Source organism: Oncorhynchus masou, chromosome 26 (genome assembly GCF_036934945.1).
Source record: "Oncorhynchus masou masou isolate Uvic2021 chromosome 26, UVic_Omas_1.1, whole genome shotgun sequence".
Classification (NCBI taxonomy): Eukaryota; Metazoa; Chordata; class Actinopteri; order Salmoniformes; family Salmonidae; genus Oncorhynchus; species Oncorhynchus masou.
In genome coordinates, this window is record NC_088237.1 from 22819355 (window position 1) to 22835713 (window position 16359).

The 16359-nt window shown below is 43.3% G+C and overlaps 1 gene segment (V, D, J or C); it reads right to left on the minus strand.

The window, feature by feature from the left end:
- Nucleotides 1-372: 372 nt before the first annotated feature.
- On the minus strand, nt 373-869 carry LOC135515128 (Ig kappa chain V region K29-213-like). The segment is given in 2 exon segments: nt 373-707; nt 821-869. Coding segments are annotated over 2 exon segments (384 nt in total).
- Between the last annotated feature and the right edge of the window lie 15490 nt (nt 870-16359).

Sequence of the window (16359 nt, forward strand, 5' to 3'; positions counted from 1 at the left end):
GGACTACTTTCCCGCCTGCCTGATCATCCTCCCTGCCCTGACCTTGAATCGGTCTGCCCTTCAGTACCTATTGGACTCTGAACTGGTTTTGACCTTTTGCCTGTACATAACCATTCTCTTGCCTACCCCTTTTTGGATTAATAAACATTGTAAGACTCCAACCATCTGCCTCTTGTGTCTACATCTGGGTCTCGCCTTGTGCCTTGATAGAATGATTGCTTTCTAACCATATTGTCATGCCACAGTTGACCGCATCTACTGATCAGTGTTCCATGTCACTGTCTCTTCCCCTCATCACCTGCAGTAGGTCCCAGCTGTAGCAGTACAGTCACTGTGCAGTCTGACTGAGGGAGGTTTTTGTACGACTCTGTATCACTGTGTGAACACATTACCACTGTGTAAACTCTGACAGTAGTAATCTCCTGCATCTTCAGCCTGGACTCCACTGATGGTCAGAGTGAAGTCACTCCCAGATCCACTGCCACTGAATCTAGATGGAGTCCCAGAGAAGAGGGTGCTTCCATAGTAGACCAGTAGTTTAGGAGTTTCTCCAGGTTTCTGTTGATACCAGGCTAAACATGGTTTACCTGTACTCCAACAGTCAGGATACACATCACTGCTGGCTTTACAGTTCATAGAGACTGGCTGTCCGGGGAGAACAGTTTTCACTGTAGGTGTCTGAGTCACAGTGATTTGTCCTCTAGATTCTGCAACAGAGAACAAATATCACCAAGTATTAATAAAACATTCTTAAGTTAACAACCTTTAAGTTCACTCATTGACTTTTCATTATACAAACATGGAACTTCATTTTCTTTACCCTTGAAGCAGAAAGCAAGTGTCCAGATGAAGATGGTGATAAAAGTCATGGTTGTTGTGTGTTCTGTTGTCATGAAGGACGGCTCTCAGTCATGAAGTGTTAAACTCATAGGGATATAAACACTCCCAGACCACTGAAGCATGTGCTGTCGATGCAGAGCATCATCACTATGCAAATCATCTTCTGGTCTTCTCCCCATCCACCGCTAGTCAGTAAATTTAGACCTCTAAGGATCCATCAGATTAGAACTGAGATTCCATTGCAATCTGATCTTGCGCCAACAATTGTCACCAAATAATCATAAAGGTCCATATTAATATGTAAATAAGTTTAGTGAATAAAAGTGTATGAATAGAATGGATATTATTGGTTTAAGGGCTATCACATATGATCACTATTACTGTTTAACAAGACAAAATCTTAATGAATAATGGTAACATATCTATGGAAAAGAGGAATATCATTCATTTTCCACCTCCCAGTGATTATTGCTAATGTGTCACCCCCTGCAGGGAGAGTAGTGTTAGTGCAGTGAGCTGTGTGGATTGAATAATGTTTTTTATGTATTTGTTATTTTACCAGGTATGTTGACTGAGAACACATTTACAGCAACAACCTGGGGAAAAGTTACAGGGGAGAAGGATGAACGAGCCAACCAATTGTAAACTGGGGATTATTAGGTGATTGTGACAGTTTGAGGGCCAGATAGGGAATTTAGCCAGGACACCAGGGTTAACACCGCTACTCTTACAATAAGTCCCATGGGATCTTTAATGTCCTCAGAGAGTCGGGACCCCCATTTAACATCCCATCTGAAAGACAGCACCTTACACAGGGCAGTATCCCCAATCACTGCCCTGGGATTTGGGATATTTTTTAGACCAGAGGAACAAGTGCCTCCTACTGGCCCTCCAACACCACTTCCTGCAGCATCTGGTCTCCCATCCAGGGACTGACCAGGACCAACCCTGCTTAGCATCAAAAGCAAGGCAGCAGTGGTATCATCGTACCAAGAGCTCCAATCGCAGAAATGACGACACAAGAATACCAAGGCCACTTGCACTTTCCCTTCAATTAAAGTGTTTGAGGTGAATGTGAAAAAAGCTTGATGAGGAGATGACCAAATTCTTCGTTTCATCTAAAGATACAACTTTTGGTCAATAGGTAGCCGAATTCTCAGTCAGGGGTCGCAAACGTTCCTTTTCTGTACTCTCCCCTGTCAAAAACGGAACGTTAGCCCCCCCTGATGGAGAATGTTGTTAGATCTAAGTTTGGACAGAGACAGGTCTCAGTAATGTTTGCAACAGACTTCATGATCTACCATGGTTGATATGTGATTAAAACTCATCTATGCTCAGATTTTGTAAATAATATGAATATGAGTAGGCTATTCTGATCAGATCCATTCATAAACAATATCTGTATGACATGTATAACTGCTACCGCATGACTAGTAGCTCTAGTTACTTAACTACTTTATACTTGTTTGGTTCATAAATCTGCTTTGTATCATATTACTTCAGTGTTTTCTCCACATCTTTTAAACTATCTAACGTCTACATTCCTGTTTAGAGGGCATTTCCAGACTAGAAAAAGCATGAGCTGAGACCAGAGGAACAAGTGCCTCCTACTGGCCCTCCAACACCACTTCCAGCAGCATCTGGTCTCCCATCCAGGGACTGACCAGGACCCACCCTGCTTAGTATCAGAAGCAAGGCAGCAGTGGTATGCAGGGGGGTATGCTGCTGGTATGGAAGGGGGTACTACTGGACTATTGGACTGTCACTGAGAGAAGAGGGGCTCCACTGTGCAGGACTGCTACTCTGTTCCTGACTGAATCAGCTCCCTACTTCTTCTCTGATCAGACACACTGGGGCTCTGCAGGCAATCATTACAATACATGAAAACCAGCATCTCCTCTACATCTTAAGAATTCATTGTATTTATTTATCCTTTATCTAACCAGAGAAATCACATTGATATTTCTATATTTTTCAAGTGAGCCCTGGTCAAGAGAGCAGCATACAGTATACATGTGAGACACAACACCACATAAAACATAACAAAGAATGGAAGTTAAAACAATGCAAAATGCATCAGAGTTTGAAAGAGAAAATGAAAAAACATATGCAGTCATTGGTCAGTAGTCCTCCAATCTAGGATTTAAAATGATGATGGGGCAGAAAATCTAAAAGCCCTGCCTTTCCCCGTCACGTGCATCAGCGTATTATTGGACTCACCTGGACTCAATCACCTGTTCATTACCTCCCCTATATTTGTCAGTTCCCCATCTCTGTTTCTTGCTGTTGCATTAATGTTCGTATGTCGTTACCCGTGTGCTGACGCTGTTCCTGTCTTGTTACCAGTCTGTTCCCATACCTGCTTCTCATCTCCAGCATTGGTCTTTATAGGATGGCCATCCTGCTAACTGATTTAAGGTACAGTGATGTGTTAGAGGGTTTGTGTTGGTTACTACTCTAACAGCATTGTAGCGTGTCTAGCGTGTGCAGGTAAGATCCTGGAACATTCCAAAATATCACTATAGTCCAACAAAGGCTAGAAAGTAGCTGCAACAAGGACTTTTCTAGTTTTGAAATTAAAAACAAGACTTGTTCCTTAATAAAAAGCCCAGCTTAATTAAGTTGAAATATTTTAGTGAGCTGTTGAATGTACCAAGTAATTTATGTTCGTAACCAACCTCATGATCGAACATGGTTGACGTGATTAAAAGTAATTTATGTTTATATTCTGCAAATACTATAAATATAAGTAGTGTCAGAGCTTCTGGCGACGGTCCACGGTCCAGAAACCCCAGCGAGGGTTTCCAGGAGAGGCGTCCAGTCCAGCTCTAGGGCAGGAGCCTTCCTCTGCGCCGCTGCCTAGTCCAGGCACGGCGTCCAGTCCCGCTCCATGGCAGGAGCCTTCCTCTGTGCCGCTGCCTAGTCCAGGCACGGCGTCCAGTCCCGCTCCATGGCAGGAGCCTTCCTCTGCGCCGCTGCCTAGTCCAGGCACGGCGTCCAGTCCCGCTCCATGGCAGGAGCTTTCCTCTGTGCCGCTGCCTAGTCCAGGCACGGCGTCCAGTCCGGCTCCATGGCAGGAGCCTTCCTCTGCGCCGCTGCATAGTCCAGGCACGGCGTCCAGTCCCGCTCCATGGCAGGAGCTTTCCTCTGTGCCGCTGCCTAGTCCAGGCACGGCGTCCAGTCCCTCTCCATGGCAGGAGCTTTCCTCTGCGCCGGTGCCTAGTCCAGGCACGGCGTCCAGTCCCGCTCCATGGCAGGAGCCTTCCTCTGCGCCGCTGCCTAGTCCAGGCACGGCGTCCAGTCCCGCTCCATGGCAGGAGCTTTCCTCTGCGCCGATGCCCAGTCCAGGCACGCTGGCCAGCCCGGGTCCATGGCTAGATCCGTGAACTGAGTGGGTTCTTCGTCCCGCACCGGAGCCGCCATCGACCCTAGATGCCCACCCGGACCCTCCCCTATAGAGTCAGTTTTTGCGGCCGGAATCCACACCTTTGAGGGGGTACTGTCACACCCTGACCATAGAGAGCCTTTTTATTCTCTATTTTGGTTAGGTCGGGGTGTGACTAGGGTGGGTAATCTATAGGTTGTTTATTTCTATGTTGGCCTGGTATGGTTCCCTATCAGAGGCAGCTGTTTTTCATTGTCTCTGATTGGGGATCATATTTAGGCAGCCATTTCCCCACTGTGTTTTGTGGGATCTTGTTTCTGTGTACTTCATGTTTTGTTCGTTCTTTATTGTTTTTGTGCGTTTCATTCAATAAACATCTGGAACCCATATCACGCTGCGCTTTAGTCCGAATGTTATTACGATGATCGTGACAAGTAGGCTATTCTGATCAGATCCATTCCTAAACAATATCTGTATAACATGTATAACTGCCACCATATGATTAGTAACTCTTATTTTACCACTTTATACTTGTTTGGTTCATAAATCTGCTTTGTACTGTATCATATTACGTTTAGTGTTTTTTTACTACTTTGACCAATGAAATTTTAATGTTCACTGGAAGGCATTTCCAAGTCACTTTATTTTTGTGTACTTTGCTGAAGATAAGCTCTTACTGTAACTTTACTTGATGTAGTTTCTTAGGTGAATGTATTCATGGATGCCAAAGGAAGCCAGGCTTCCCCAAAACATTGACCAGAAAATAGAGTGGAGAAAGCAACCTCGTGAGAGAAACATTGCCTCTCTGTGAAGCACATCAATCTGAAGCGGTCTGGTCAGTAACATATGACATTGTTGCAGCCCGTAACATTGAATACAAGAGAAGCCAGCAAGCATTTGATCTCACTTGATTAAAAAAATTGATTCAAATTGCCAATCAGAATTGAGCTCAGTGAATGGTCCTGGTGCACCAAAATAAAGTGTAAAGAGAAACCAGTTTGGATTTGGCTTCAGACCAATCACATCACCCCAAAACCCAAAAGTAATTTACAGAAAACTTGAATTGTTGCATCTCGTTGTGTTGTCTTCCGGTGGTTTGCTAGCTAGCTAAAATAGTCAATTTCCTAATTTAATAAGCCATAAATGGAATTAGGGATTTGGACTTGTAGTTTTACTTAATTCTCCGTACTGGCCAATGATAATTGCAATTCTGATCCAACTATAAATTCATACATTGTGCCCCTGGACTGAAAGGATGGAAGATCCACATGTTGCTAGATGTAGTAGGCTAATTTGAACTAGCTGGCCTGGCATTTTAACCAGGTAGCCTAGAACAACAAACTAAAACTGTGTACTGTATGATGACAGAGTCATAGACCGTTTATGCAACATGAAAGAGGAGGATGGAGTCCCAGAGTAGGGTGAGTCAACATGTTTTTTTCTACTTGTGTACAAACACACACTGTTGGATCCTGTATTTTACATTATAGCCATTAGATATGATTATTATCTGATGGTTGTGTGAGGTGTCTGCATTTGTGCACTGGAGCATCATTATGAGATTAAACAACTGCTTGCTACTTGCCTGTTTGTGTGTGACAAGAACTGAGTAACATGGTGTGACCTGCATGTAGCAAAACGGTAGATAACAGCCCAGCAGATGCTTTGTCCTTGTGTTTGTATGTAACAATATTGAGCACATGGTGTGACTTGCTGTATCTTACAAAGTTGTGATAGGGAGGGGTGGTCATCACGTGGTTTAACTGAGATGGAAAGCCATATGATGCGAATGTGATGTACTAGGCAGGGCCAAGTGTGAATGACGGATAATTAAATGGATTACTTGGACTTGAGACCGATTTAGCACTATGGAGAGGGTCTCTCTAAGGTCCCAACAAAGCATAGGTGTGTGTGGAGTACATCGGGGAGTAAAGTCGGCACACTGACTACCAAGTTTGAGTGAGACATTAAGTTGTTCTAGAAACGTGATCTGGTTGACACATTAGTCATACAGAGTGATTGCATTTTTTATTTTGTACATTTGGTATTGAAGTAAAGGTGATAATCCGGGGGACACTAGACTACTTAATACCCTCGGGGACCCACAGTGCATAATTGAGTTCTTACTTTAGACCTAATTGGGGGCCGATTTAGCAGTATGGAAAGGGTACCACTTGGGTTTGAGTAAAGGCGTAGGTTGTTGACAGTATTGTAGTGTATATAACATGTTGTTGGAAATAGAAAAGGTGTTAAACGCTGAAGTCCACTCTAGAAGTGAATGAAGGCAGAGAGGGTAAGGAGTGGAAGAGACGGGGGGAGAAGCTGTACAGAGAATGGATAGAAGGCGGGGCCATTGCGTCTCCTACTGGTCTGCTTACTGGAGTGAATGAAGATTTGTGTGTATGGTGTAAGTTGAAGCTTACTGGCGTGAATGAAGATTTGTGAGACTCAAATCGTGTGCATGAAATACGCTTGATATCGGTATGAATGAGGGCGGGGACCAAGCGAGTGTGGTACATTAGGTATTACAGTTGGAGCTGGTACCGGGGAAAATGTTTAAAAAGTTGCGGACTTGCAAATGAGACGTTTGCACAGAGTTATATCATTGAATATTGAGGGGGTGTGCATGACTGTTGGAAAAAGTGTTCAACTCTATTAACGTAAAATTCTGTGTGTAGATTCATGTCATGAGGTTTGAACTATACTAATATTGTAGAATTACATAATCAACATCTGAACATACTTACGTTAAACATTAATTGAGCCACTGAGTAATAGATAAGATATACACTAGGTACGGGAGACGGGGTGTAGGGTGTGGTTGATGAAAGAAGGGAGTGGTGTTCTAACCAAGTGCTGAGAAATAAGGTAGATTTATTTTATTTTAATTAATTTACACAAGTACTTCCCGGTTATTGATTTTGGTTTGATTGTTCAGATAACACCATTGAAATTAAACAGGAGGTTAAGGTATAGTAACATTAGAATCTGTTTTCATTATGGGGAACAATGAAAGGCCCGCAGAGTGGATTGCAGGCTGATTTTATTTTGTTAAAAGGGACAGTGTACGTTTGTCACAGGTGCGTGTCTAATGGCAGGGTATTTTGGGGAGACAATTTGGAGAAACAGGAATGTATGACATGAAACATCGAGACTAATTGTTTGAGGGGATTATTATTAGGTTTTGTTTTTGGGTTAAGGGGATTCCCATGTTCCCAGAGACATGATCTCTTAAAGGGGTACACTCACATATGGAATATTATGAGTCTTAATTAAATAGGTGAAATCTTTTGATAAAGGAATGTTTTAATATAGTAAGAAACACTTCTTTGGAGGGGTGGTATGACTTATGACCTTGTCGTGGAAATTTCCTCTATTTACCAAATCATGGGAGCAAACCACACACACAAGTCAGAGTTAGTTATCAAAGTCCATCTTTAATTATATGAGCTCTATAGCATTTTCTGCGACTCTCAACAGTTCAGTATCTCTACTGAAAAGTTGAGAGCCCCCACACAATGGCAAATGGGATCCTTTATAGCGAAGATCCACCCCCCCCTAGATGACATGACAATCCACAGGTCCCAGGAACTTACACAAAGAAAGACTTTACTTCAGAGTTGAGTATCCCCTAGCCAGACAGAGTTGGCTATAAATTATCGTTCAGTTTTGTCTCCTTTCTCAAACTCAGAACCATAAACCAATCCTCCATATCAACATGCATATATCAAATTGTCATTAGATACAACCAATCCTGAACAAGATCAGAGGCACACAGACATTGTGGAGCAAAAGATATGTTTACACATGATGACACTTTGACCTCTCCCCTCTCTGCGGCCCATGCAACTTAGTCTTGACATAGAACAGAACTGCTACCTCGCCACAGTATTATACAAGAATACCATTCTTGATGAGAAGTAACTTACAAACATATGATGAATATAAAACATCTTACATATGTTAAACAAATTCTGATTATTCCACAACAACCTCCATTGTAACTTTCCTTTGTGGTCTGATCAGCCTCATTGGAAAGCCATTTGGATGGAGAATCTAGGGTCATTTGTAATACTGATATTAAGGTAATTTAATACAAAAAGGCAGTGAAATTTACATTTTACTGTCATATTTTCTCTGAACGTGGTGTGAAAATTAGCTAGGATAAGTTTGTATTATGGTAGACTCATGTTAAGTATTTGGGACATATTTTGAGCCAACAGGACAGGGAAGACATTGAGATATTTGTGTTTGGTTTAAACACCTGTGTACAGGAGTGCCAGTGTACCTGTGTAATGGGGGAGGGTGTCCGTATGGGGATTACATGATAACCAACTTGGGACAGTTCTAGGATTGGAGAAGAGGGTATCCTTATAGCATGGGGGATCCCAAAAGGTGGATAGGTTTTCCATGATATGGGGGAAACCTGGGAGCACAGTTGAACTCTGTAAAGGTGATGACATCCTACTAACCAACTATTAAGCTCTCTGATGCAGGCACTCACACCCTCGGACTACAAAGGACCAGGACAGACACGATGGGAGTGTTTTCTATTAAGGTGCTGCCAAAACCACAGAGGTCCCAGATGAACCAGAGCCAGACACACTCCTCTACCACCCCTGGGTCGAACCTGCCACCATTGTGTCAAATCTCATTCAGGTAATTAACGTTAGAGACTATTCAGCTATTGATCAATTAGGCACGGAGACTGGTTTAGATGGTAGGGACAATTTGTGGCTGTCTTATGAGGTATACAGCTAAGACCCTGAAAAGAAAGGACTGCATGAGTTACATGAAACATTGGTCATGCTAGACCTGTTCTGGCTACACACCCATTTGCTATAGGAGAAGGAGAGGGGTGGTTGTGTATTCTGAGAGGTTTTTACCAGGTTCAGCCCAATTCAACTCTGTTCCTCTTTGAGCCTTGTGTTTCCTACAGTACCCCCTCATCGGGCCCCTTGGGGTGTTAAGGCATATGGGGGCAATTACAGTTGCATCACGGGTACAGGTAATGGCATTGATTATGGGAGATTGTCTGAAGCTGATTGCCAGTAGTAACATAACCATTAATTCCACTTGGCCAGTTACAGGCCTAAACCAAACTAGTGGTCTGGCTGATGTGTGGTGGATCTGTGGACCCAAAAGAGTGCTGAGACCCATTCTTAGAGGTGACTGGCAAGGTACGTGTGCTCTGACCAGTTTGATAATTCCACTGACCATTGTTGATGTTACTGCTGAGCAGCTGTTGGGTTCTGTATCCAGGGGACCTGAAAACATTCCATCCCATGGGAGACATAGACGTAGTGCTCCATGGACAGAGGATGTAGTTGACATACACACTAACCTGTTGGGAGTGCCAGTGGGTTCCTCATGAGTTTCAGGCCTTGGGTAGGAATGATGGACTCTGGCACTTACTACCTATTATAGGTCCAGCCATAGTGGATGCAAGACAGACTGCATGGATTAATTAGATCTACTATAATCAACAGCGTTTTGTGAATTACTCCCGTGATGCACTCACTGCTATGTCTGAACAGCTGGAGGCCACATCTAGGGTATCCAGTATAGACTTGCTTTGTATATGCTTCTTGCCAGTCGGGTGTCTGCAAGATGTTCGGTGAACAATGTTGCACGTATATTCCTAATAACACCAGTCCAGATGGTAGTATATGTAAGGCCCTTAATGGGCTTGATGCACTATCTGCTGAGATGAGGACCATGGCGGGGGTGGAGGAGTCTGGACTGTTCTCTTGGTTGGGAGCCTGGTTTGGTAAGAACACTGGTATGGTGGTTACTGGATTTCTGACCCTAATTCTTGTAGTTTTGTTATTGATGTGTTGTGCTGCTTGCATCATACCGTGTTTTAAGAAGTCTGTTACAGATGTGGTGAAGGCTTCAGGCATGATGTCTTTGCTTGATGCTCCAGTTGGAGATGCTGATACTGAATCAAGCTTTCAGGGGAGGATGAGACTGACTGAGGATGACTCATGGTATGCTGTGGGTGAGGTAGTAGAATAAATATTACACCACCACGGTTCCTTGTTTTACATTTTCTATGATAGGTTTTCTTTCCAGTATGTTTGTTTTTCCCTGTTGTGAAGGTTTGGAGTCCCTGGGTGGCATGGTGCCTACCTGGTGCAGGATAGAAGTAGCTGAGAGGACCAGATGGTTTATAATAATGCTTTGCTCTGTTTTCCATTACCAAAGTTTTATCCTACATCTTACATGTCAATAAACAATGTCTTATCCTGTTTTTGTCAGTAGGGGAAGACACAAAAGCATATCGTATTTTTTCTTGGTTGATTTTGTTTTTGTTTAAAAAAAAGTAATTGTTTTATTAATAATAAACTTTGTTATTTTCATGAAATGCTATTAACATATTACTGTGTTGGGAACGCTGAAATAAAGGACAATGAGTGACACCCTAGCGGGTGTCAAAAGGGGGACTTAAATTTCACACCATTTTCTTTTGTTCTGTTTTTAACTGAGCTGTTCTCTTTTGACATGAGAGTTGTAAGTTCTTAGGTGGCTGGTAGCCAATCAAGTACATAGTGGGATCGAATGGAGGACATAAAGGTATTTTAAACTTTAACTGTTATATGATTCATTGCTGAATTTTTGTTCACACCCTTGGGGGTGTGAAAAAGGGGGGATTGTTGGATCCTGTGTTTTACATTATAGCCATTACCATTTATATGATTGAATATAATCTGGTGTTGGCTTGTGTGGATGTATGTGTTATGCAACATAGCTGACTTGAAACATTGTTAAAAGCTTCAGCGCCATGGGCCTTTCTCATGATGGAAAAAAGACAGGAACTGTGCAATGAGTTGGAGGGTGGCACATTCAGAGCGTGGGGTTGCAGAACAAGCGGTCTTTTGTTAGATAAGAGGAGCCAGGTGTGAGATAACGGTATGGAGCATGAGCGCATGGATGTTCTTCACAGCAACAGTTACATCTATCAACAGAAGCGCCAAGAGGCGGGGATCTGCCTGAGCGCCTGCAATAGGCTGAGCAAGTTTAAACCACGCCCAGTCTCTACTGTGATAGACAGTTCCAACCCGTCTGTTGGCCTATCACAGTATAAAGAATACTGTTCACATACATCTTGTCAGTTCCCTGTTCTGCCCTGCGTGGTATTACAGTGAGCCCGTATATACGAAAGTTGCATTTGCCATTTATTACTTAGCTAATAAAAAATACATAGTATAAAATCGGTTATATTTATCCTGATACCAGATTCGAATTTACATACCTCTAACATCAGTCTAAACTGTACACTCAAATTGTAATGCATCTGTGTGTAGATGAGTCAGGCGTAGGACAGCAGATATGAGTAATGTACACAATTCTACTCCAACAAAATAATCATAATAAACGTAAATAAACCAAGGCCACAATAATGGACTGCAATACAATAATCACTCACAAACATACATGGGGGAACAGAGGGTTAAATAATGAACAAGTAATTGGGGGATTGAAACCAGGTGTGTAAGACAAAGACAAAACAAATGGAAAATGAAAAGTGGATCGGCGATGGCTAGAAAGCCGGTGACGTCGACCGCCCGAACAAGGAGAGGGACCGACTTTGGCGGAAGTCGTGACAAAAATACAGAAAGGAGTGGGAATCAAACCCTGAATTCAAAGGCTGTTTGAACCCATTTATTGTAGATGATACACAGGCATACTGCCTGTATTGTAAGGCTGACTTCTACGCCAAACTTAGTGATGTAAAAAACATACTCAAAAGGCAAATCCTTATAACGGGTCCACCCAAAACAAGCTGCCATTTATGGTTAAAAAATTGACTCTGCAAAAAAGGCTGAGGCCACCATGGCATTAGCTATCGCTGAACACTGTTCCATGCTGGCATGTGATCACATTGGAGAAGCATGTAGAGCTGCTTTCTCAGACTCCACTTCTGCTATCCACTTCAAAATGCACAGGACAAAGTGCACAGAAATGATTAACGGTGTTCCAGCACCATACTTTCTGAAAAAGTTGGTCACAGATGTGGGTGACCAGCGTTTCAGCCTCCTCGATGAGTGCATGCATGCAAGTGTTTCTACGTACCTGGGGGTTGTGATAAGGTACTTTAGTGACACCAAGCAGACAACTGTATCAACATTTCTGGGGCTTGTTGTGTTGGAAGGAGGAGATGCCAAATCTATAGCCTGTGCTGTTGTGGCTTTCCTCGAGAAGTGTTGTCTTAAAGAGAAACTCCTGGGGATAGGGACTGACAATGCCTCTGTTCTGACGGGGATTAACAATGGGGTCCATAAAGTGCTGAAGGAGGAGTATGGCCTCAAATATCTGTTTCTTATTCGCTGTGTGTTCCACTCTCTGCAGCTTGCTGTAAGTCATGCTTCCAATGACACCATCCCCCGTAGTGTGGAGAACTTCTAACTGGTTTTCAGTGTCTCCAGAGCGCAGGGAGGCCTACAAGTCCATATATGAGACCATCAACTGTGGGGAGAAATCTTTACAGATAACCAAGGTGTGTGCCACACATTGGCTCTCCATTGAATTCGCGGTTTCACGCATTTTGGACCAGTGGGAGGAGCTTAGGCTGCATTTCACAGTCACCATGGCTGAGGTTTTCTACTTTATGTACAGTGATCCTCAAAGAGGAGAGCAAGTAGATCCTCTTAAGCTACTTGACAGCTTGGTTCGCCTGATCAAGTCTGTGAGCAGCAGGATGGTGAATCCACTGGCAAATGTTTATGTACTCAAAGGGCCAATAGATGGATACATCCATCCCAAACCGTACCTTGGTTACCTTTTTGAGTCAAAGGCAGCTGAGTTCCACCTTGCACCCGAGGATAAAAACAATGTCAGAAAGCGGTGTATAGCCTTCACCATCTCCCTCACTAATGAGTTGAGGGTGAGACTGCTGGACAACATCAAAGCATTGCAGTACATGTCAGTTTTCAATGTGGAGGAAACTCTAAAGCACAAGAAGAACCCTGGAGAAATAGAAAACATAGCCAAGCTCCTTGGCTACTCCCCTGCAGAGATAGACAAGATTGTCCAGCAATGGCGTGCCATCCATCTTAGTAAATGGAATGAAACCAAAAATACACTGGGCTTCTGGAGTGAGATTTGGAAGTTCAGGGATGCAGCTGATATCAACCCGTTTCAAGAACTTGCCATGGCTGCTGTATCTGTGTTGTCCTTGCCAAACTCGAATGCTGAAGTCGAGAGTGTATTCAGCCAGATGAGTGTGGTAAAAAGCGAACTTAGAAATCGGATGTCCTTGCAGACCCTTAACTCCATCCTGTACATTTGATATGGACTGAAGCTGTCTGGTGAGGCTTGCTATGAGCACCAGCTGCCTGATAATGTTTTGCAGCTTTTTGGCACATCAGCTGCTTACTTATTTAAGTCAGCTCCCTCAGTTGCTGAACCTGCCATTGAGAGCCCTGACCAAAATGACGATGACCCACTCTTTCTGTGAGCCAGCACAGCCTGTGTGTGTGTGGAGGGGGGTCTGGAAAAAAAATCTATTAACCTGAATTAGGGCCAGACTAGTTACCATAATTCTCACATTGCCATTGACAGTTTTTTCTATTGTCTCTTTTTGGTCCATTTAGATTGTTAATATAGATTGTATACAAAAAATAAAATAAAATGTAATGGTTAAAAATGTTCATGTTTTACTGTGACCTGTTGTAGGCTCCTAAGTGGACCATAAGGTTAAAAACCAAACAAAATTAAGAAAACTGAACTGTAAAAAAACTCTGCCAGAGTGTCTCTTTTGTGTTGCTTTTGCCGGTCCCAAGCCCGGATAAAGGAGGAGGATTGGAATTGTGACATTAAAAAAACCAAGAATCGACAGAAAGTTCATTTGTAGTTCTAAACATATTTAGGGTGTTTTTTACTCACTTTTTGTCTCTCCCACAACTTGATTACTCTCTCCTACAGCGTCCATCACAATTACATGCACATGGCCAATTGTGCAAACTAGGTGATGACGTCATTTAGCGACTTTTAGGACAGCCAATAGCTATTTTCCTTACTGAGGAGTTGGCAACACTGTGCTGACTTGTCATTCTCACTCGCCATCACTTACCTCTGTCATCAAATTGACTCAAGCTAGCTGCAAGTTCTGACTGAGCTCAATCGTCATGAAACGCAAATACAGTGATAAGTTTCTCGCTTGGTTTTGTACAAGCTTTGAGAAATAACGAGGATTGCCCGCAATGTGTTTTCTGCGGGGAAGTGCCTAAGTAATGAGTCTTTCAAAACGAACAAATTAAAACGACACGTCTTGACCAAACATCCACAGTACGACGGTAAACCCAGGGAGTTCTTTCAGAACAGGGTAGAATGCTTCAAGAAACAGTGCTTCGACAGTGGAAGAGTAAGTCAACTTGCAAGGCATTGTTGTCATTTAATAACAGGTGATGATAAGCAGAAATAAGGGAGCACCATCTCTCATAGAAGTAGATGTGAGTTTGTCTTTCAAACGATCCACTCATACTCAGCTAATATCTAACATTACCCAAAGCAAGCTAGCAAGATACTGATAGTGCAACCCTAAGTAACAGTACAGATGAAGATGAAAAATTATCACACAGATGTAGACCATAACACACACACAGCTGATAAGATAAATCAAGAGTAGTTCATATTTAGATTTAAAAAAAATGTAAATAGTTTGTTGTAGGTGATTTTTGACGAGGCTTTCTCTGCCCCTCTAACAGGCATTCAAAGGGAACAGAGCTATCCTCAAAGCTTCATACCAGGTGAACCTAAATATAGCCAAGGCAACGAAGCCCCACATTATAGGAGAGGAGCTCATCAAACCCTGCCTGAGGGATGTCTGTGTATCTCTGAGTGAGGAGGCAGCAAAAAAATTGGACTCAGTCCCACTTTCCAATGGCACAGTGGGCAAAAGAGTAAGAGATGCCAGTTGACATACCAGCATCTGTGATAGAAAAGATGAAACCGCACAAGAAATTCTCTCTTCAATTAGATGAGTCAGTAGATGTGGCTGAAATTCCACAGTTGGTGGTATATGCAAGATGCGTTTTGATGATGATATCCAGGAGGAATTTATTTTCTGTGACCATCTACAAACAACAAAAAGGGGAGATTACATTTTTAGGGTGGTAGACACTCATTTGAAAGACTTACAAATTGACTGGGCAAATTGTGTTGGGATTTGCACTGATGGTGCAAGATGCATGACTGGGTCCAACTCCGGATTCATAGCTCATGTCCGCAGAGTGGTGTGAAACTGACACATTGTATTCTGCACAGGGAGTCTTTGGCCAGCAAAGCATTACAACCTAACCAAGGGGCTGTTTTCGACTCAGTCGTAAAGATGGTGAATCTGATCAAGAAGAGACCTCTTCAAACAAGGCTGTTCACAGAGCTTTGCAAGGAGATGAGAGCAGACCATGAGCACCTGCTCTTTCATTGTGTCCAGGGGGAGGGTCCTGGAGAGGCTGTTGGAACTGAGAGAGGCGGTTCTGGCCTATCTAGAGAAAGAGGACAGCGACCTTGCAGACCTCTTCCGTGACAAACTGTGGTTGGCTAGGCTGGCTTCCCTGGTTGACATTTTCAGATGGCTCAATGAGTTAAACACAAGCCTCCAGGGCAAGGAATCAACCATTTTGGAGCCTGAAGATGGCATCAGAGGATTCACTGCACCCCTGGGATTGTGGCAGTCACAGCTGAAGGCTGGAGCATATGGCATGTTCCCTGTTCTGTCAGCTCACATGCAGCAGATAGATTCCCCCCTATGTGAAGCTGTGAAGAAGGACATGGCTGAGCACATGGCCAGCCTGCAGCAGAACTTTGACCCATACTTTTCTAACCCACAGAGATCTCAAACTTCAATGGGTGAGGTATCCCTTTCAAGCAGTGTCCTCATCAGACCTAGGACTAAGTCTGCCAGAGATGGAGGCTTTAGTGACACTACAAGATGCTTTTTGATGCAAACACACTCACACAGTCCTGGGTTGCTCATCTACAGCAGGAAGGTGTCTCCTGCCTGTCCGAGAAAGCAGTAGATGTTCTGGTCCAGTTTGGCACCACATACCTATGCGAGTCAGGGTTCTCAACTCTGGCATACGTCTGCCACTCTGGCATACGTCTCTCTGACTAAGTCTGCCAGAGATGGA